Below are 21828 nucleotides of genomic sequence, written 5' to 3' on the forward strand. Positions count from 1 at the left end.
ACCCATGCCTAGCTGAGTTGTGCGATCATCAGAGGTTTTTTTTAAAAAAAAACTTTTAAAAGCATTTTTTCTTTGGCCGAAAAAATGCTTTTAAAAGTTAAAAAAAAAAGCCTCTGATGATCGCATGGCTTAGCTGGGATTGTCAGAACCCTTTAGAATATTTTTTCTACAGCCTCTTTGGCCACAGAAAAATGCTGCTAAAGGGCTCTGGCGATCCCAGTTGAGTTACCTGATCCCTTTAAAAGCTATTTTTTTTACAGCCTCTTCGGCTGAAGAGGTTGTAGACAAAATGCTTTTAAAAGTAAAAAAAAAAAAAAAAGTTGGCCACACCCACCCAATCACATTACCCCCTCCCACCAAGCCACGCCCACCAAACCGGTAGTAACAAGTTTTACATTTCACCCCTGGGGTAACCACAATATTATGCATGCCCAACTGGAGGAGGCTTTGTAAGAGACAGATGATGAAGTACAGGGTTGGAATTGGGAACATCAAAATTTTTTAAAAATCACTCCCCTTAGAACGTTATGTGTTATAGCTACATCATCAGCAGTGCAAATAGGCCCCTCCAGATATGCTGGAAAGATACACTGTGGGATCAGTAAGATTTAGTGTGATGAGATTTTTGGGCAGTTTCAGAACTGGAGGAGGGGGCACAGCACTTTTACAGTTTATCATTTTTAATAAAGAGAGTTATTTAATATTTTCCCTTGATTTTATTAGAAAAAAGTAGAACATTACATTTCAAAAATATGAATGATATCTAATATTGAATGGAAATATGCTTTAAGGAAACATCAGATGCCAGCTATTTATTACCTGAATAAGTTACTTCTGCAGGCTCTGGTGAGTGAAACTGAGGAATGAAATACTTATTGCTGTAAAGAAATTATAATGCAGTATTAGGAGACTTGGTCATAAAACACAATCAGTTAAGAAATTAAAAATACACAAATAAATTCTTGTCAGATCAAAGATAGCTGACATACTTTAACTTAAGTAGCAAATCAAACACAAACAAGTAAAAAACATTTTTGAGATATTTGGAAAAAAGGAGCAATAAGTTTGGAAAAACTACAAGACAAAATCAAAAGTTTTAAAATTTAATCCAACATTTAGAGTGCTAATTTTATTTATGCTAAAATTTGATTTTTCTTAAAACAAGTTCAAGGCCTGTGCTGTAAGAAAAAAATTAATGGATCAGTACGCAATTGAATAAAAAGTTGCTATTTTGCTTGGTCACCGTTTTTCCACTGAGATCAAATTAATTATATACATTAGATGTTTGGAATTATAAGTTTTAACAGTTTCTTCTCTAAATCCTATTTTTGTATCAATGATTTTTCTCTTTTATTTTTAATCTGTCCCATTTATATTTTTATATGACCTTTGGGTGAATATTGAACTTTGCACAAACATCTTAGGAATATTTCTAACAGCATTTTGGGAGGTTGCTGACATACAAGCAAACTAAGCTGTGCTTTCTCCAGAGAGCATATTTCCTTGATTACATTTCCACTGTCCATGTGTTCTACAAAATGATTTCTTGTAAACATTAGTGCATAAAGCATTACAAGTACTCCTTTAGTTAGCTCCATGTTTCAACATCAGGATGGCTGGTTCACAGCTCTCAGAACTTTAGAACTGATTGTTCCAGTGATCAAACAATTTGCAGCCTTTGCTTGGTACATAATATAGCAAATGCACTCGCTGAGGTAGTCCAGTCAATCCTTGTCTTAGACTTGGTCTTAGACTTGTCTTAGACTGAAGACAATCCTTGTCTTCAGAAGATTTCTGGAAGGGTGACATTACGAAGAAGCCATTGCTGTGAACGGCTACCATTACAGTCCTTGATACTGGGCACTTGGCTGTCTTCTTCAGTGGCTTTATCCAGGCATTGGTTACTGTTCACATGCAACAGGATTAATTTCTTTATTGCATGTGTGGAGAATAAAAGAAGAGGAGGGGGAGAGAAAGAGACAGAGAGAGAGAGAGAGAAAATGTGTTAACCCAACATTACTAAATAAGATCAAATAATTAAGATACCATTAAACACAACAGTCTCTTATGGTTGAACATTGTGAAGCAATGGAGAATTGAGAACATTTTTCTATCAAGTTTGTTTTCCCTTATTTATGGAATAATCATGGAATGTTGACAAGATGGACAACTATCAGCTATTGATGAATGATCATAACAAATGATAAACTCCCAAGTGTCCTCTAGAGCTTTCAGGAGTGTTAATGGCCAGATGACTGCAAAGAAATACAATCCTTTCTTTTCTCCCACATCACCATCCGGTCAGAACTATCCTTCCATCCCCCACCATTCAGTCTCAATTGTCATTACCTATCCTTCCCCCTGTCATCAAAACTGATGAAGCTTCTTGAATGATAAGCAAAACATTTTTTTCTTCTTTCTCAAGAAAAAAACAGTCCAGTTGCCTTTTGAAAAAACACCTTTGAGACAACTATGACCTGGATGACTGAGAATCTCTACAGATATAACAAATGTGTGATGTTGGGTAAGTCAGCAATCAAACTGATATAATTCAGCATTTTTTATAAAAGAGAGCAATAAGAAATAAAAGTTTAAAATCTTACCTTCCATTTCATCTGAAAAAGAATAGTACAAGGGCTATCATACCATTTAGTATCACCTAGCATGATAAGAAGGATCTTTGATATGTAACACTTGAATGAGTAAATGAAAGGTACTTATGTTGCTGAAACAAAGCTTTTAAATTCAAACTATCGCACCATTGCACTCATTTCACATGCTAGTAAGGTTATGCTTAAAATCCTACAAGCTAGGTTCCAGCAGTATGTGAATCAAGAACAGGCAGGATTTCGTAGAGGCAGAGGAACTAGAGATCAAATTGCCAACATAAGCTGGATCATGGAGAAAGCTAGGGAGTTCCAGAAAAACATCTACTTCTGCTTCATTGACTATACTAAAGCCTTTGATTGTGTGGATCACAACAAATTGTGGCAAGTTCTTAAAGAGATGGGAGTACCAGACCATCTTATTTGTCTCTTGAGAAGCCTGTATGGGTCAAGAAGCAACAGTGAGAACTGGACACGGAACCACTGATTGGTTCAAAATTGGGAAAGGAGTCTGGCAAGGCTATATACTATCACCCTGTCTATTTAACTTATATGCAGAGGACATCATGAGAAAGGCGGGGCTAGATGAATCAAAAATTGGAATTAAGATTGCCAGGAGAAATATCAACAACCTCAGATATGCAAATGATACCACTCTAATGGCAGAAAGCGAAGAGGAACTAAAGAGCCTCTTGATGCAGAAGGAGGAGAGTGCAAAAGTTGGCTTGAAACTCAACATTAAGAAAACTAAAATCATGGCACCTGGCCCTCTCAATTCCTGGCAGATAGATGGTGAAGAAATGGAGGTAGTGACAGATTTTATTTTCCTGGGCTCCAAATTCATCGCAGATGGGGACTGCTGCCAAGAAATTAAAAGACGCTTGCTCCTGGGGAGGAAAGCTATGGCAAATCTAGACAGTGTACTAAAAAGCAGAGACATCACTCTGCCAACAAAAGTGCGTATAGTCAAGGCTATTGTTTTCCCAGTTGCAGAGTATGGCTGTGAAGGTTGGACCATAAGAAAGGCAGAGTGCCAAAGAATCGAGGCCTTTGAACTCTGGTGCTGGAGAAGACTCCTGCGAGTCCCTTGGACTGCAAGGCGAACAAACAGTCCTAGAGGAGATCAGCCCTGACTGCTCCTTAGAAGGCCAGATCCTGAAGATGAAACTGAAATACTTTGGCCACCTAATGAGAAGGAAGGACTCACTGGAGAAGAGCCTAATGCTGGGAAAGATTGAGGGCAAAAAAAGAATGGGATGACAGAGAACATGGTGGCTGGATAGAGTCACTGAAGCAGTAGGCGTGAGCTTAAATGGACTCCAGAGGATGGTAGAGGACAGGAAGTCCTGGAGGAACGTTGTCCATGGGGTCGCGATGGGTCGGACACGACTTCGCAACTAACAACAAAAGTAGTCTCTTTGAAATGTCAGGTGGTGTTCACTGAGTTTGCTGCGTATAAGATTCTTAATTCTATATAGCATAGGAAAAGCCTCTTAAATCCCATTAACTCATTAAGTCCACTAATGGAAGAAGATGGCAAGACTTTGGGATCACTTCTTTGGTAGAGACTAAATTAGCGAACAAAGAAAATGCTGTGAATACACTTGGACTTCAGTAAGGCATTTGGCAAAGTAGACCACAGCCTACTAAGACAGAGCAATGTAAAACAGACAGTACCACCACCAGATGGATTCACAATTGACTGCAACAGCATTCCACATGTAGCTCTCAGCAGAACTATAACTACATAAAGAAAGGTTCTGCCTTGGGCCCAGTGCTCATCAATATCTTCATAAATAATCTAGATGAGAAATAGAAGGGGAGTTCATCAAATCTGCAGACAACGAACACCTGGAGGGAATTGCTAAATTTTTGGAAGATAGATTGAAGATCTTGAAAGAACTGAGCATTGGGCTCTATTCAAGATACAATTCAATGGTGAAAAGTAAGGCAGGAAAAAAGAAATGCACATATATAGAATAGGTAGTACTTGGCTCAATAGTTGCAATTGTGAGAGGAATCTAGTAAACTACCACTTAAGTATGAGCCAGCAAGTGCTGCAGCTTCCAGAAAAGCCAATGCATTTTTAGGCTGTATTAACAGGGCACAGCAAGATCATGAGAAGTGATAGTACTGCACTAATGAGGTCATACTTGGAGTAAGTGCATACAGTTTTGTTACCATGATACAAAAAAGAGGCCGAGGCCCTAGAAAAAGTGCAGAAAAGAACAACAAAGATGATAAGAGATCTGGAGATTAAACCATATGATGAATAGTTAAACTAGGTATGTCTAGGCCATTGAAGAGAAGGAAGAGAGGTGACATGAGGAGAAGTCACAGAGACAAGGGGGTTGACTTATTCTGCAAAGCATCTGAGAGTAGGACAAGGATAGTTGGAAGGCTGTTACAGAGAGATAATGCCTGGAACTAAGGAGAAATTTCCTGACAGTGAGAGTACTTATCAAATGGAACAGCCTGCTTCCTGGTGTTGTGGGTGCTCTATCACTGGAGGTTTCCAAGAAAAAATTGGATGACCCTTTGAATAGGATAATATAAGGTATCTTGCCTTGAGCATGGGTTCCTGAGATCCCTTCCAGTGCTATGATTTTATGTTCTATATTTTATAAATGAGATTGGAATTTCCATTATTAAGTGATGTAGTTATAAAGTGCAATGTCACATTACTGCATTACTTAGTTATAGTAATTTCTGCAGACCCTGTTGCCATTGTTAAGCAAAAATTGTGGACTATCAAGCAAGGACCTTATTTGACTACAATTTATGTCTTCCTTTGCTTTCCAACAAGCAAAGTCAATGGGAAACATGAGAGGAAGTTGCAAATCCCAATCATGAAAAGTCCCTCTTTAAATCTCTTGCAAGCAGGTTGGCAAACGAGTTTGGGCAAGCAGGGTGGCTGGGCCTGGTGGAGAGTCAGGAGTGCAAGTCCTATAGCTTGAAATGTGTATCAGTGGGTAGGTGCTATAGCCCAGAAGGCAGGTGAGGAATGGATGTGAATGGACTGGTACAAATATGGGTAGATAAGCAGCTACCTGCCTGGATCCTATACTCGCCCTACTATCTGGGGGCTCTTCAGGAGAAAAAGTGATAGGAGAGAAAACATCTTACAAGAGTGATTTGTGATCTACTTCCTCACTGACTTTGTGGGAAGCCAACAAGGAAGGCTGTAAATGGCAATCACATGATGCTATGAAATAAATTGACAGAATGTCTTTCAAAAACAATGTTTTCTTCTTATTTATAACCAGATATTTTCTCAAAAGAGTTTGGGGTCATAAAGACACATACCACTGGATCATACTCCCAAAGCTGATTGCCTTTTAAGTGATGGCATTTGAGCATTATGACTGGGCCATTAAGCTTGGAGACATCTAAGCACAAATCATCTGTTCGGATCTCCTTGTTAGCTGTGTATGAGAAAACCTTGAGAGAAAACCAGATTTGATTACATCAATGATAGTTTGTTATACAATCTGAGTACAAAACCTCCTCCTAATGAAATATTTGGAAAACACCAGCCAAATGAATTTCCTTTTTTGCCACTTAAAAGGTTTCCTAAACAATGGCATTTATGAAATTTCCAGTGGCAATAAAGTAATATTTTTCAAATTTCCCAAGTTTGTCTAGATTTACTTTTTCTTCTATTAAAAACTGTAATTCTATTAGCACAATTGTGCTTTTGTAATGTATTGTAATGTGTTTACTCACTCTAAACAAAAATAGAACGTAGCATTAACAAATTGTGTAAAGTGGGAAATTTTTAGCAATGTCTGTACTGACATCAGAGATGACAATTGCTACTAGAAATGATGGCTATTAATTGGGATTCATATAGCTGAAATCTGAACTGCGTTTACTTATTTGATATGGTAATTTTCCTCTGGCAAGTAAATTGATTTAAATATTAATGATGCAATAGTATGTGGGGGCATGGATGTATTTAAAATATAAAAAGTTGTTTCACACAAGATGCAAGCTTACATGGGTTACCTTGCTGGAAGTGCCACAAAAATATTGGCTAAATGCCCAGTGTTTACATATTCCATAAATCACTCAGGGCTTCAAGGGAAGGCAACAATGTTGCCAAATTAACTCTGGAAACAATCTGAATTAATTTGTGATAGAATCTTTAATCTAACCACCACCCATGGAAATTCGTATCAGTGACTAGCTTAAAGCTGATCAGATGATGATTGTCCATAAAATGGAATTATGACTGTTCAACATAAGATCCATTATTGATTAATTATGAGACAGACCAATAAGAATAGAGATTTTAAATACATCTGTTAAATTACTTACTGTGCAAAATATAATGAAAACAAAAAAAATATTATTACCTGATTACCACCCATTCCATGGCAATTAAAAATTCCAACTTTTTCATTTTCTTTTCGTGCCATATTATCTAGACACTGATTTGTTTCCGCATTTCTTATCTAAAGAAAGGTAAAAAAAAAGGTAGGTAGGTAGGTAGGTAGGTAGATAGATAGATTTAGGATATATACACACATACACACCAGATTCATATTAACTAACTTACACATTAGCCTTAGAAAGTGTGAAGGCCAATTTACCCATCCTCTCTTTAACTACTTGATGACAGGGTCATTAGGCTCATATTCTCTCAGTGATCATCCCTTTTGCTTTCTTTAGCTCCGTGAGTGCACATACAGACAGGAAGAGGTGAGTGTAACAACACAGAGCTAGCACAAGTTTAACTATCACACTGCTGAGATTTAAAGTGTGGTTGTTTTCTGCTATTATCTTGGTTTTGATCTTAAAGTTTACATAGTCTGAGACACGTAACACCAATATTTTGTTTAAAAATTTGGATATGCTGTAAACTTTCCAGAAACTGAAATTAGATTCTATTACAGTCTTGCTTTTTCCTTGAAATAGGGCGTAGTTTCTTCAGAGGCTAGCTTTCTGATAAATTAGCAGTCTTGATTCTACAAGACTCAACTTGTAGAATCCTGAAAGTGCTTTGACTGCACTGATTGGAATATTTTGAAGATACCTCTGCAGACCTGGATGAACTCACAGATACTGTAACATCATATGTCAGCTTCCGTGAAGACCTATGTGTACCGACAAGAAACTTGCGAATATACAGTAACAATAAACCTTGGTTCACACCTAAACCTAAGCAGCTATGTCATTCCAAAGCGGAAGCCTACAGAAAAGGTGATAAAATGCTGTACAATCAGGCCAGAAATGTACTAACAAGGGAGATCAGAGCAGCAAAAAGAAGCTACTCTGAAAAGCTAAAGAATCAGTTTTCAGCAAATGAACAGCAAACATGTGGAAATCTCTTAAAAATATCACCGGCTATGACAAATCTCCTTCCCAGGCTGAAGGTAATCAACATCTGGAAGATGACCTGAATGAGTTTTACTCCAGGTTTGAAAGGAAACTACAGCCACCTATCTCCACAACCCCCATCTCAGACACACCAACAACAGCCAAGCCTCCTACAACTGACCTCATCCTATATTCCCCTATTATAGATAAACTTTCACACCAAGGAAAAACTGTCTTAATCCCACTGTTCCAGATGTCATAAATTTCCACATCAAAAACCATAGGCATTTAGTTATGACACATTTATGTTACTACACACTATATCAGATGTGGACAATTCCATTTTTTTCAAGGAAGGGTCAGATAAGAAACAGAGTGTAGTGGAGGGCTGTTGCCCCACTGCCCTGCTACTGTCAGTGCCCTTTCCGCCACGGATGCTGCCAACTGGATTAAGACAGCCTGTGGGGCAGATGTGGGACAGGCAATAAAATGACCAGGTCTGCACTATATGGTATCGTATGTAAAAATTGTTACCTCTCCCAAAGAGAAATAGTGTCGTGGTATTTGGGAATCAGGATAAACATTCTCTAAATACCAGGAAAAAGGTTTGCATTGTAGCTTCTGTCTTAGTCCAAGTCGTGAAGAAATGTCTCCATAATCCACCTTTGTAACCCCTTTAAAGAAATATATATATATATATCTGTTAAAGTGTGGAGAGAACCACAATATTATTTTTTTCTTTTGTATAGTTTTAGTGAAATATAAATACAGTAAATCATATTATTTCAAAACACCAATCTTTACACATAATTTTTAAAAATAATGAAAAACTATGAAAAACTATATTAAATTGGACTTTAAACTGAGTATTAGGCATGGATTTAAATTTGGCTTTAAAAGTAATTCTATAATTCAGCCTGTCAGCCAGCTTGCTCTCTAGGAAAGAAAACCGCTTGACTCCAGGTTGACTGAAGGTTTCAAGGATCTTTTACTAGACAATTGGATGCAGCGAAAGCAATAAAGAAAATCTGCACAAATTGCTACATTGTTCCAAACTTTAGCCCTTCCTCTTTGATCAGTTCATCAGTGTCCAATAGGATGATAGTTGGATATTCTGAGTACGGGACATTTTGAGAAGCAGTTAACATTCTATTTTTAGGTCCTGGGCACCCAAAAATCCTTGAAGTGTCCAGATGATACTGGTTCACACTTCTGTGAACAACTATATGAATGGGCAATATTAGAATCATTTTAACCAAGTAATAATATCACACATACACATATGTGTATCTGTGTGTAAACTATTGTGTATACTTGTGCGTGCATGATATAGATGCATGAGTGTACATGTTCTGTTAATATTAAAATATAGTTATATAATGAAGTAATAGTATTATGAAAGTGACATTTCAGTGCAGGAAATAAAGGTATCTCAAACATAAGTTAGATCTTTAAAAGAAAGATTATATTTTAAAACGTTTTAAAACAACTGCCATAATGTATAATACACACATACATACATACACACATGCACATATACATGCATATGTATATCAATAACTCATGAAGTCAATAGTACCATGATTTATGAATTTGACAGATGAAGAGTACTTAATGTAGTAAATATCAATTAGTAAAATACCATATTTTTCAGTGTGTAAGATGCACTCCCCCCACCCCCCAAAAAAAGTGGGTAGAAATGTCTTTGCGTCTTATACAGCGAATGCTGCTGAAGCCCCCACCCACCGGCCTTTCCCTCCCAACAATTGACCTTCTTGCAGCAAACAGCAAACAATCTGGTCAGCTTCAGCACAGCCTGATTTAGCACAAGCAGCTGATTGGCGGTTGGATCGGCCTCCCAGAATACCGCCTATTAGCTGTTCCAGGCTGCAAGGATCATCACCGTCATCACTGCTGCCACCTATCACCACCTCCACGTGCCCCATTTTTTGTCTCCGTGCGTCCCGTTTTTGGCCTGTTCCAGATGGCAGGGATCGCTGCCACTGCGGCCTATCCCCACTGCCTGGAATGGACCAAAAACAGGGTGTGCAGAAGCCATGCGGAAGTTGAAAACGGGGCACGCAAAGGCCAGAAATGGGATGTGCAGAGGCCGAAAAAGGAGCATATGGAGGTGGCGATAGGTGGCAGTGATCCCTGCAGCCTGAAACAGCTAATAGGTGGTATTCAAGGAGGCCGATCCAACCACCAATCAGCTGCCTGTGCTAAATCAAGCTGTGCTGAAGCTGACCAGGCTGTTTGCTGTTTGCTGCAAGTAGGTAAATTGCTGGGAGGCAGAGGCAGAATCCCCCCCCCTTGTTTTCCTCCCCAAAAGCTAAGTGTGCCTTATACTTCAGAGCATCTTATAGTCCAAAAAATACGGTACTATATACTCAATGTATATTCAACATAAGCTGCAAAAAAATAAACTGGGTAATTAAACCATATTGGAGAGAAACTACTTTGCCAAGTGTTATAGAAGAAAATTTTACGTATTATCCAAATAAGAACCAAAAATAACCGAAAACCCAAAATAAAATTATATCATATTGGTATTAAGTTACATAACTCAGTTTCAATTATTGGGATTTTTATGCTAAGGTACCTTGCTCACCTGGAGAAATTATGTAAAAAAAATTTTTGAATTCATCCATCCAAACTTCTGCAAGTCGCCTATTATTTTTATTAATAATCTGTCCAGTGCCTCCTGGAAAAGTGTAAGGAGTGGCTTTTCGAAAAACATGTCCCACATGTGAACATGTCACTATTTCCAAAGTTCCTCCACATTGCCAAATCTGAAAATGCCAAAAAAACTCACTATTAAAAATCATTTTCAATAATATATTTCCTATACAATTCAAAATAAATTATAGTTGTATATTAAAACCTGACCTGTAGAGACTGAATTTTCAGGTGCTCCCTTTGTATCACTCCATTCTGGTATATGAACAAGGCTTATGTATGCCTTTAATAACACTGCAGAAACATTTATGTGAAGGTCCTTCTGTTTCTACTGAAAAATATACCCAAACACATGGAATTTAAAAGGATATTTCTTACTCTGAATGAAATCTCTAGGTTTTCTCCTCCCCATATATCCATTCCAGCATCATATGTTCCAATTTCTTGAAAATAATCTCTGTCTATGGAAAAGAGGCCTCCTGCCATTGTAGGTGTCCTAAAACAAGAATAAAATTTTCTGAACTGAAATGTGATATTTATCAATGTTTAACAGTGAATTCAAATGGTGAGTGCCAATCAAAATGGAGATAAAACCGGACCACTGAGAAACAAGGAGACATTGGCCTACTCCAGAGCTTTGTGGATATTCACTACAATGTTCTATTATTGTACAGCAGTGATTCACAAACTTTTTTCATTACCCAAACTGGTTATCTGTAAATCCTTTTTACCGCTTATCAGAGAGTCCTTATTTAAAGTCCTGATGGTCAATGGATAATAAGTTTGTGTGTTGTTATCAAAGAAAAAACATTATTACCCAATTTGGGGTAATTAACCCAGATTCAGGAAACACTACTGTACAGAGTAAATAACTTTGATAGAGATTACTAAAGCAACAAAGTGAAACACTGCTTACATTAAAATAATTGGGAAGGATTATGAAAATGACTCAAGGCACATATACACACCCCTGTAATTCAGATGAATGTAATACAGAGATGAGGGGAAGAATAATCAGATTTGCAAAATCTAAATAACCAATCTAAATAAATATATATTTTAGTCTATTGTGGAATCTGCCTTGTAGGGTTGACAATTATCATCCAATTTGTATTACTCCAAAATTAAAGCATATTTATAATAACTATTTTATAACTAAAATAGTGTGTGTGTGTGTGTGTGTGTGTGTGTGTGTGTGTGTGTGTGTATGTATATTTTTTTCTGAGGTTTTCGCGGGTGTTTGTATTGTAGGTCTTTGGTTATTCAGGTTTTCTCCCGCGTAAAATTGGAAGTGTCTTGGCGACGTTTCGACAAAGTCTCATTCGTCATCTTCAGGCTTCAGCTTCGTGCTTCTGGGAGCAATGTGTGATTGCAGCTGTTTCTTCCTTTTTAACTGCTAGTGGGGGTTTGAACTGATTGGGTGGGAGCTTTGCTGTGCTCTGATTGGATGGGGGAAAGAAAAACTTGACAACTTCCTAACACACCTCAATAGCCTACATCCCAAAATACAGTTCACCATGGAAACAGAAGTTAACAACCAACTTCCCTTCCTAGATGTCTTAGTCTACAGGAAACCCAATGGCTCCCTAGGACACACCATCTACCAGAAGAAAACACACACAAACCGCTATCTGCATGCACTCTCACACCACCACCCAGCACAGATCAACTCCGTAACCAAGACATTCATCTCCAGAACAAAACACTTAGCTGATGAACAACACCTAAAAACCGAACTACACACTCTCACTAACGTACTAACATCCAATGGATTCCAGAGAAATAAGATTACCTAACTAATCCAAAAAGAACCCCTCACTAAAATCCAAGACAGAGAACAAGAAAACGGCACAGCCCTCCTCCCATATATAAAAGGCACCACAGACAGAATCAGCAAGATCCTCCACAAACACAACATCAAGACAGCATTCTGCACAAACCGAAAAATATCCACCATCCTAAGAAACCCCAAAGACAAAATTGAGTTAGAAAATCAAGGAGTATATGAAATCCCATGCACCGCCTGCCCCACCATATACATTGGACAAACCAACAGAAGAATAAGTGCACGCATTGAAGAACACAAGAACTCAGTCAAAAAAGAGGAACCAACTTCTTCCCTGGTCCAACACCTTAAAGCCACAGGACACGATATTGACTTTAAAAAGACCAGAACTATCGCCAAAACTGAACACTTTAACAACAGAATAATCAGAGAAGCCATCGAGATAGAAAAACGCCAACACAGCATGAACAAACGAGATGACACCTCCCGCCTACCAGCCATTTGGAAACCCGCCCTTATTGACAAACGAGTCCCTAACACGAGGAATGACACCAGACCCACACTCACGAGGTCCTCACAGAATGTCACCACCACACATCCACCCAGAAAGCAGACCCAAACCCACACTGATCATGAAGCATGACCAAGGACCAGAAGCCAGACCGCAGCTGCAATATTAGCCATTTCAAACCCCTCCAATCCATACATGCAGCAGATTGACACCCTCTATGAAGATGTAGCACGACCACGACCACGAAGCCAAACAACAGCAATGCAGCTCACCAGCTCAAATCCCCCTGCAACTCAGACTAATCTGAGCACAACCAAGCCCCCATCCAAACAGGACACACCCCCAGCCAATCAGAGCACAAACCTCCCCCATCCAATCAGAGCACAGCCAAGTTCCCACCCAATCAGTTCAAACCCCCACTAGCAGTTAAAAAGGAAGAAACAGCTGCGATCACACATTGCTCCCAGAAGCACGAAGCTGAAGCCTGAAGATGACGAATGAAACTTCGTCGAAACGTCGCCAAGACACTTCCAATTTTACGCAGGAGAAAACCCGAATAACTGAAGACCTTCATACACACACACACACACACACACACACACACACACACACACACACACACACAATTCTTTTTTAAGATACATATAATTCTACTAGGATTAATCTTTTTTCCCTTCTGGGTCTATTAAATTTTGTGGGGATGACTTATGAAGTTTTTATAAAAAGAAAAGGTAGCATAATAACTAGATTTTGAGCAATTACAGCCTCCCTCTTCTTTTATTGATTGGACTATAATGACTATGATTCTAAAAACCAGGAAACAGGAATAATCCCTATTTTAAAAAAAGAAGAGATTTTTTAGCTAATTAAATAATTTCTAGATATTTATTAAGGATCATTAGCAAATTTTAAATGTGCTTTGATATTCTTTGCCATTTATTGCAAGGATGAAGAATTAGGAAAAATATATGAAAAAACAAGTTTTGAATTCTCAAATTCAGAAAACCAAAATTATGAAATATCTTGGAATATTTTTTCAAGCTTCCAGTGGGAAAAATGCTTAAACTATTTAATTCAGAAAATCAACCTCGGCAATGGAATTTTTTATTAATCATGGGGTACCTTATCTATTTCTACTACCTTAAAGCTATTTTCTGCTAAAGAGTGCTCCCAGTCAGATTCTAATGGTTGCTATAGGCAGTCCTCGACTTGTGACCACAATTGGGATCAGAATTTCCATTGCTAAGCAAGGTGGTTATTATTTATTTATCTATTAAAATTTATATGCTGCCCATCTAACTATCCAAACAGATTTCGAGCGGCTCAAGTGATTCTTGTTCTATGAACAGTGTCCGATTTTATGTTTATTATTTTTTTTGTCACGGTTGCTTAGCAAATCATTGCAGTTAACTTACAATCATTCCAATGTGCCCATGATCACATGATAACAATGGGCATTAGGCAGTCCACCTGGTTTAAGACCAACCACAGGACTACTTCAACTGTCTCCATCACGCTATCTCAGCCAACCACTCTTAGCACACACAAAGCTGTTGTAGCCCTAGAGGCCCAAGCCTGCTCCTTACCCCAACAGGCCTAGGAGGCTTCAGTCAGTTTTAGGGCCCAGCTGCATATCTTGCTTCACTTACCTTTGTGTTTTATTGAACTGCTGACAAGCATACCCAGACAATGTGAGATGCAGCCTTTCTATAGAAGTCACCTTACACCTGTCTTTAAGCAAGTTGATTTTTACAATTGTTCAAAAGTTCCTCATGCAATGGGAGGAGCCTTCCAAAAACTCCAAGTATTGTCACCAGCTTGCAGAACGGTACAAGACAGCCTCTGTGCCTCACATCAGCTGGGCACATCTGCCAGCAGCTGCAGAAAAACATACCGGTAAGTGGGGTACTTCATGGATACTGCTGGGCATTTAACCAGCTGAGGCTTTGGATACTGCTGGGCATTTAACCAGCTGAGGCTTCCTGGGCAGACAAACCATTTCCTGGATGTGGTGGGAAGAAAGAAAGTCTGGGCCCTTCCAGCCCATGGCAGGTTTCCACATACTCGGGAGGGAAGAGGCCCCTAGCCACACACTGCCAGGTCTCTGCCAATCCCGTGAAAACTCCACACTCCATTTAATAACCTGTATGATTCCTTAACAACCACGAGACCCAGGTTGCTGTGATTAGCAAAAAGATCATGTTACATCTTGCTTAATGACTGCTTCACACAAAAAAAGTAGGCAAGAGATGACATTCTCCAACAGTTGATATTTGTTGACTAAGACAGAAGCTTTCAGTGACAAGATACAAAAATTCTTACTGTTAACGTATTATCTATATCTAACAGATCTATATTTAGAATTTTAGATAATAGAATATAATTGTTTAGGTTTTGGTTATGGTTATGGTTATAATTTTAGCTTTAAACCACACAATGATTCTCGGATTTTATATCATTTTTAATTCAGGTTTTAGACTGTCTTAGCCTTTTTTCGCCCTTTCATTCACATGTATCTAATTCTCGGAGACTGCTTGGACACATCCCTAGAATTTTTTGGCATGATTTGGTTGCCATTGCCTCCTTTCTAAGGGGAGAGAAAGTGACTAGTCCAAAGTCACCCAAACTGGCTTTGTGCCTAAAACGGGACTTGTGGTTCTAGTCTAAGGCCTTAACCATTATCACAAACTGGGTTCTCCTTTTTAGTTTAGTATTAAATATATTAGGGTAGCATATGCCCAGGCACAGAAAATGGATTGTGATTTAAGATGCTACTGTTTTCTGTGTTTTTCTGTTTTCTGAATTTTTATGCTGATCTTTGACTGAAATAAATATGATATTCATATTGAGCCAAGACATGTTAAGTTCAATCAGCTACAAACACACAGACTGGTCTGGTTCATGAAACAATTTCTTTAGTTTAAACTATAGCAAAATATAAGGATTATAAAGATGCTATGATGTTTTTTAAGTTCCCCAAATATTCAAGACTTAATCTGTTCATGTTGAACACTGAACAGTGCCTCTATAGATTGATTCTCACTATGCTATCTGATTAGGCACTATGCCAGATCTTTATTGCATGTTTATTTATTTAAAATATTAATAGGTGATCATTTAGGACAACATTCTTTTCAAAACACCTTTAATAAATAATGTAAAACAAATCAATAAAATGCTTATAATTCAAAAAGTTAAAAATCCCCCCTCCTTTCATTTTATAGTTGTGGGAATTATGTGTATGTTTAGTCTAACAAACAAAAGGACTAGATGTCAATTATAGAAGTCTTCCAATTCTTGAGGGCTGTCACAAAGAAGAAGGGGTCAACCTATTCTCCAAAACACCTAAGGGCAGGAAGTAATAGGTAAAAGATTATTAAAGAGATCCAACCTGGAATTAAGGAGAAATAACAGTGAGAACAGTGAAAGAACTCAGTGGAATGGCTTGCCTCCAGAAGTTGTGGGTGCTCCTTCACTGGATAGACTAGTGGTGGGTTTCTACCGGTTCGCACCACTTGGGTGAACCGGTAGTGATGGTGGCGGGAGCCCATCTGCCCGGACGTCACCATAGACGCTCTGCGCATGCACAGAAGGTTCTGCGCATACGCAGAAGTGCTGCACATGAGTGAAGCGAGCACGTACTCTCCTAGTTCCAAACCAGTAGTGAAGATAAGTGAAACCCACTACTGGGATGTATCATTTGGCTGGTACAGGGTCTCCTGCTTTTAGAAGGGGATTGGACTAGAAGGTTTCCAAGACACCTTCCAACCCTGTTATTCTATGTTCTAATTTCAATGTATATTTCCTCCCCAAATTATCTTGAAACTAACAAAATGCTTTGCCCTACAATCATAACGTATCATCTACCATTTGATTTCAAGTTTTAATCATAAATAATCAAATCATTATTGATTCATTTATTTTGGTCTAGTGATTATGGCACCAGACTAGCAATCAGAAGACTGTAAGTTCTAGATCTGCCTTAAGTATGAAAGCTTGGATGGGTGACTATGAATCAGTCACTCGCTCTTAGCCCAACTGACTCATAGAGTTGCTATTGTGGGGAGAATAAGAGGAAGAAGGAGTATTAGATATGTCTGCCATCTTGGAATTATTTATAAAAAATAATTAAGGTAGGATAAAATAAAAATAGACATGCTTTAAACAAACTTTTTTTATATAGAAATCTGAATTCTTAGATATTACAATGGCTCCATCACTTTTTCTATACTCTAATTCCTACCCATTCACTTATGCAATTACAGAGTAACATTTTCCCCATATCACATTGATTCAGATTTTTTTTCTAGTTTTTCCAAGCACATTTCTTATTCTTCTGATATTAGAGTACAATTTTCACCGAGTTTCTACTTCCATATGCATGGTGAAAAATTTAGATAATATCAATTACATTCCAATATGTTTTAGCGTCCTCATTCATGGTAAGTCTGCATCTATGAAAACAAGTTCATTTTAACATGTTTTCAGTTTTACTCCACATTATTTTACTTTCACTCAAATCTATCACTTCTTTTCCCTTTTTCTTACCTTCACAAATGTTTAATTTGCCTGTTTCACATTAATTCATTAATCACAGAGCTTTGTAATTATTTCTAACCCTCAAAAGAATATCCATCAAACTGAATATCCATTAAAGTATTCAGTTTAATCAAGAATCAGTTTTCTTTACCTAACTGGAAGAGTCCGATCACCTTTCCTTCTATCCATTTCTCTCTGAGGAACAGGATACCATCGGAAATTTAACTTCCAGTTGAATCCTCCATAAGTCATATCAGAGCCTGCCATATATTCAAATGTGTCATCACTGATTACATCAATGATAGGACAAACTACAGTTTTCCTAGAGAAATAAATAACATGGACTGTTATAGACGAAAGATAATAACATTGTTATGTGTTATTCACTATAGGGGAACAATTATGCAGCATATTATTAAATGATTTTGATCCTAATTTTTAAACATTGGAGACTAACTGAAATTATGATGTATCATTAGGGACACGACTATTAGAGATCTGTATGTCACTAAATCATCTGGACCCCTGTTCAGATTCAGAAGTAGAGGATGAGCTATTACAAAGATTATGTCCAGTTGATTTTAATAAAGCTAGTGTTTCAGGTAAAACGTAAGATTCTTTGAAGCTCTACAGCTTTCAAAGTAAAATAATAGCGAACTATAGCATTAATATTTGATGAACCCATATTAAAGTCTTATTCACTTTAAAAAGGCAACTATATTCAAAAAAAAAAAAAAAACCTGGGGAAAAGCAGGGATATGTGAAATTATAGGAATTTCGATCCATTATATACACACAATTCATTTAAATATGGTTATATTCTGCTGCTTATTTTTGTCAAAACATGCTCTACTGAACAACAAAACCCTCAAAAGGAACTAATTTTAGTCATTGTTTTGAAAGATTATTATAAATACATTTAACTAAATTAATAAATATTACTCTTTAACGTATTTAAAAAAAATAACCACCTGTTAGCTTTAATCCGTGCTAACAGAGGCTCAAGCCAACCTAGAGTGCATTCACAATGAGCATCTAAAAAGGTAATGACTTGGCCTTTAGAGGCAGCAGCTCCTTTCAATCTGGCTCTGATGAGTCCAGAACGCTGCTCCATTCGAATCACATACACTGGTATTCGTAATTTTTTCACATAGTTCTCCAATGGTCTCTTCAAGAAGTCTGAAAAACAGTGTCAAACAAAAAATGACTTAAATGTTTCTTGCATATAAACCCTTACTAGCATTTATCAAATTTGTAAATTGACTTTGGTCTAAATTACTTTTCAATTTGATCAGTGACAAGACAATTCAGGAGAGTTGTCCTTCCTTTTTTTGGCAATTGTTTCTGAAGAAACAGAAAGTTTGACTTAACATGAAGTTTCTTTTTGTGTGCAGAATATGGATGTGACATAGTTAACAAGAAGGTAGAGCCAACAGACAAAAGCTTACTATTCTACCCTCATATAAGAAATCCCCAATAGCAGATTTTAATTTGATTTCAGCTATGAAAAAAAATAACCACAAATCAGCAACAAGCTACACAAATAATAAATTAGAAAATGAGAGACAGAAGTAATACAATGGATATGGAAAGAGGGAGAGCTTCTGTTAGAAACTGCAACTTGATGGTATGTCCTAGTTTTTGATCTAATACCAATTCTCCACAGTTCTACGCTTAGAACTGGTTTCTAAGTCTGAAGAAACTTCTCTGGGGAAGGGAAAGTTCTTGAAATTGGTTTGTTGGTTGCTGTTTTTTTGTTCCATGGATGACTGGATGCTTTTAAGAGCTTTTTGAAGAAATAATCAGGTAGACTCTGGCTGAGGGGAGAATAGGTCAACCAAGAACCAAGTTCACCATTGAAGAACCAGCCATTTAAAATAAAAAAGGCTCCTCTTGGCTACAGCTGGTTTTCTCCTTTTTGTTGAAAAATCATCAATTCTGAATGTCCGTGATTTTAAGATGGCAAGGAGGGGAAGAGTTGCTGTAATCAAGTTAGAGTAAGGAAGCTGGAAACTACTTTGGAAACTACTTCAGAAATTTTAAATCTAGAGGATTTAAATCTAAACTGACTATGGTGAACTTTTTTAGTTTTAGAACAAAGACTGTTTAAATGGTGCGTTGAGTCTGTTGTGAGAAGGAGGAAAAGAAAACGTACTTACATCTGATTAGAGAAACTGACTGCAATGGGACACTTGACTACATAAGAATCTGAGCTTTAATGGAAACCTATATTGTAGTGGTGCTGTTTGACCACACAGGGGAGCCAAAGACCATAATAGTATTAATAGCACTAAATTAAATGGAATTAATGTTATTAGTCTTTAAATTATAGTTATATTTTGGGATTATGGTGACAAGGAAAAGAGCAGAGAGAAAATATAAGCATGAATCCCTAAGAGCTATTTTGGAAGAATACACAAATAAAACAAATGAAGCAATCTAAGCAATAAGAGCAAAGCTTGAATTAAAAATTGATATACTTTCAAAGGAACTCTGTGAAGAGATACATAACTGCAGATGTTAAACAGATGATAGATAGATTTTCTGGAGCGTATATCTGAGAAGAAAGATATGAATATCTTCATACTTGTGTATGAACCTAATTTGGACAAGAGGGCTCTTCTGGAACTACAGCTCAAGCAACTCCAGTTAAGGTTTTAAGCAATTCCCAAATTGTCTGGAAAGGATATTAGATAAAGAACAATTAAATCTTTGGCTCAATTAATTAATTGGGTAGAAAAGAAATTGAATCTTGAAATGGATAAAATATGTAGAGAAAATCCAGATTTGCTACCACAAGAAAATTACCAAGAGATATTTTAGTCTACTTTGTAAGAACAAGATATTATGTTTTGTATTGCCATTTCACATGTAAATTAAGAATGGAAAATGTGGATATAATTGCTTTGAAGGAATCCTTGTCAGAATTCTGAGAAAGAGAAAACCTATTCCTTTCTCACAGATGTTCTAAAAAGAAAAATTCCATTTCACTGGGACAAACTTGAAGGAGTGATATTTATTTACCAAGAACAAAGATTTAGATTGAATTATAAAGAAAGCCAAGGATTTCTTGATTAAATATAAACTAACTATGGATGCTGCTGAAGATAAGCTATTAGAGGTAGATCAAACTCAAAAATCTGATATGGAAAAGGAAGAGGCGATAGAGATAGCTGCATAAGTGTTATCTAGATATAGAGAATAAGTACTGTATATAACATGGAATATTAATGGGGCAAGTATCCCATCCAAGTGTAAAACAATATTTCACTATCTAAGGAAATTGTATCTTGATTTCAATATTTCTTATCTTGTATCTTGATACAATTTGTCTTCAGAAACACGTATCAATATACAAGATAAGAAATATTTAATAAATAAAAACTAGAGGAGGAATTTATATCAATTGGTTTAAAAAAGATTGAGTCATTTTATATATAAAACCCCAATTTTAATTCAAGTTATCAAATGAGTACGGTAAATTGTAGCTATGGAAATGGAGCTTAATGGAATAAAATCAATAGTACTTGGACTTTATGTGCCAAATGATGATAAAAGTAAACTTTTTGAATATTTTATAGATCAACTGTTACTTTTTTCTTATGGAAAAATGGCTTATTTTGGGGGCCTGGAATGGAACGATTTCTCCAGTCTTAGATAGAACATCTACTAAAGGGGTTAAACCTTCTCAGGGCAAATTACCAAAGACTTTGTTCAAGATAATGGACAATTTAGCACTGATAGATGCGTGGAGGCAAAGAAATGGCTGTTTGAGATATATATATATTTTTAGAACATGAATCTTTTTCAAGAATCTATATGATTTATATTGTAGTTAGAGATAGGCAACTTTTTCTTTTGTGAATACATAATTACATTCATGTGCAACAAATTATACATACTGGAGGTGATACAAATTCCTTGTTGTATGTTAGAGCAGGGGTCCCCAACCCCCAGCCGCAGATCACTACCGGGACTTGAGCCTTTCGGAACTGGATTGTGGTGGTGCGCATTCCCACTCAGGAAAGAACAATTTCCCACTCAGGCAAGCAGTGGGTGAGTGTGAGTGTGCTCCATTTATGTGAATGGAGGGCACATGTCTATCACTTGCACAAATGGAGCTGCCTGCATGCTTGCCCACCACATATGCAAAACCATCCCCACTCCCCAGACAGCAAAGACAAAAGGTTGGGGAACTCTGTTAAAGGATAACGTACCCTGCCCCAAAATAAAGATAAACAAAGCTGGGAAAAAAATCACTTACAGTGATTTTTATTTAAAGCTTTTTATTTAATGTTGAAAGCATCACAAAAAGACTCCAGGTCTTATTATTTTTTTAAAAAACTGGCAATTAAGATTTTAGAAAAAGTGTGGTCTGTACGTAA

The 21828-nt window shown here is 37.2% G+C and overlaps 1 protein-coding gene across 6 annotated transcripts in view; it reads right to left on the reverse strand.

Moving 5' to 3' along the window:
* Positions 1-360: 360 nt before the first annotated feature.
* GALNT1 (polypeptide N-acetylgalactosaminyltransferase 1) overlaps positions 361-21828 on the reverse strand; it is a 46013-nt gene continuing 24545 nt past the window's right edge. For 5 of the 6 annotated variants that reach the window (XM_058183791.1, XM_058183789.1, XM_058183788.1 and 2 more), the window contains 8 exons: positions 18415-18622; positions 17595-17765; positions 10986-11103; positions 10540-10720; positions 8463-8602; positions 6965-7063; positions 5913-6047; positions 361-1930 (listed from right to left, as the gene is read on the reverse strand). In XM_058183791.1, coding sequence (XP_058039774.1) covers positions 1784-1930; positions 5913-6047; positions 6965-7063; positions 8463-8602; positions 10540-10720; positions 10986-11103; positions 17595-17765; positions 18415-18622 — 1199 coding nt within the window. In that variant the 3' untranslated portion in view covers positions 361-1783. The remainder of the gene's footprint in view (positions 1931-5912; positions 6048-6964; positions 7064-8462; positions 8603-10539; positions 10721-10985; positions 11104-17594; positions 17766-18414; positions 18623-21828) is intronic. The other variant, XM_058183792.1, reaches the window with a different exon arrangement.

This window comes from Ahaetulla prasina, chromosome 4 (genome assembly GCF_028640845.1).
Source record: "Ahaetulla prasina isolate Xishuangbanna chromosome 4, ASM2864084v1, whole genome shotgun sequence".
NCBI classification, from domain to species: domain Eukaryota; kingdom Metazoa; phylum Chordata; class Lepidosauria; order Squamata; family Colubridae; genus Ahaetulla; species Ahaetulla prasina.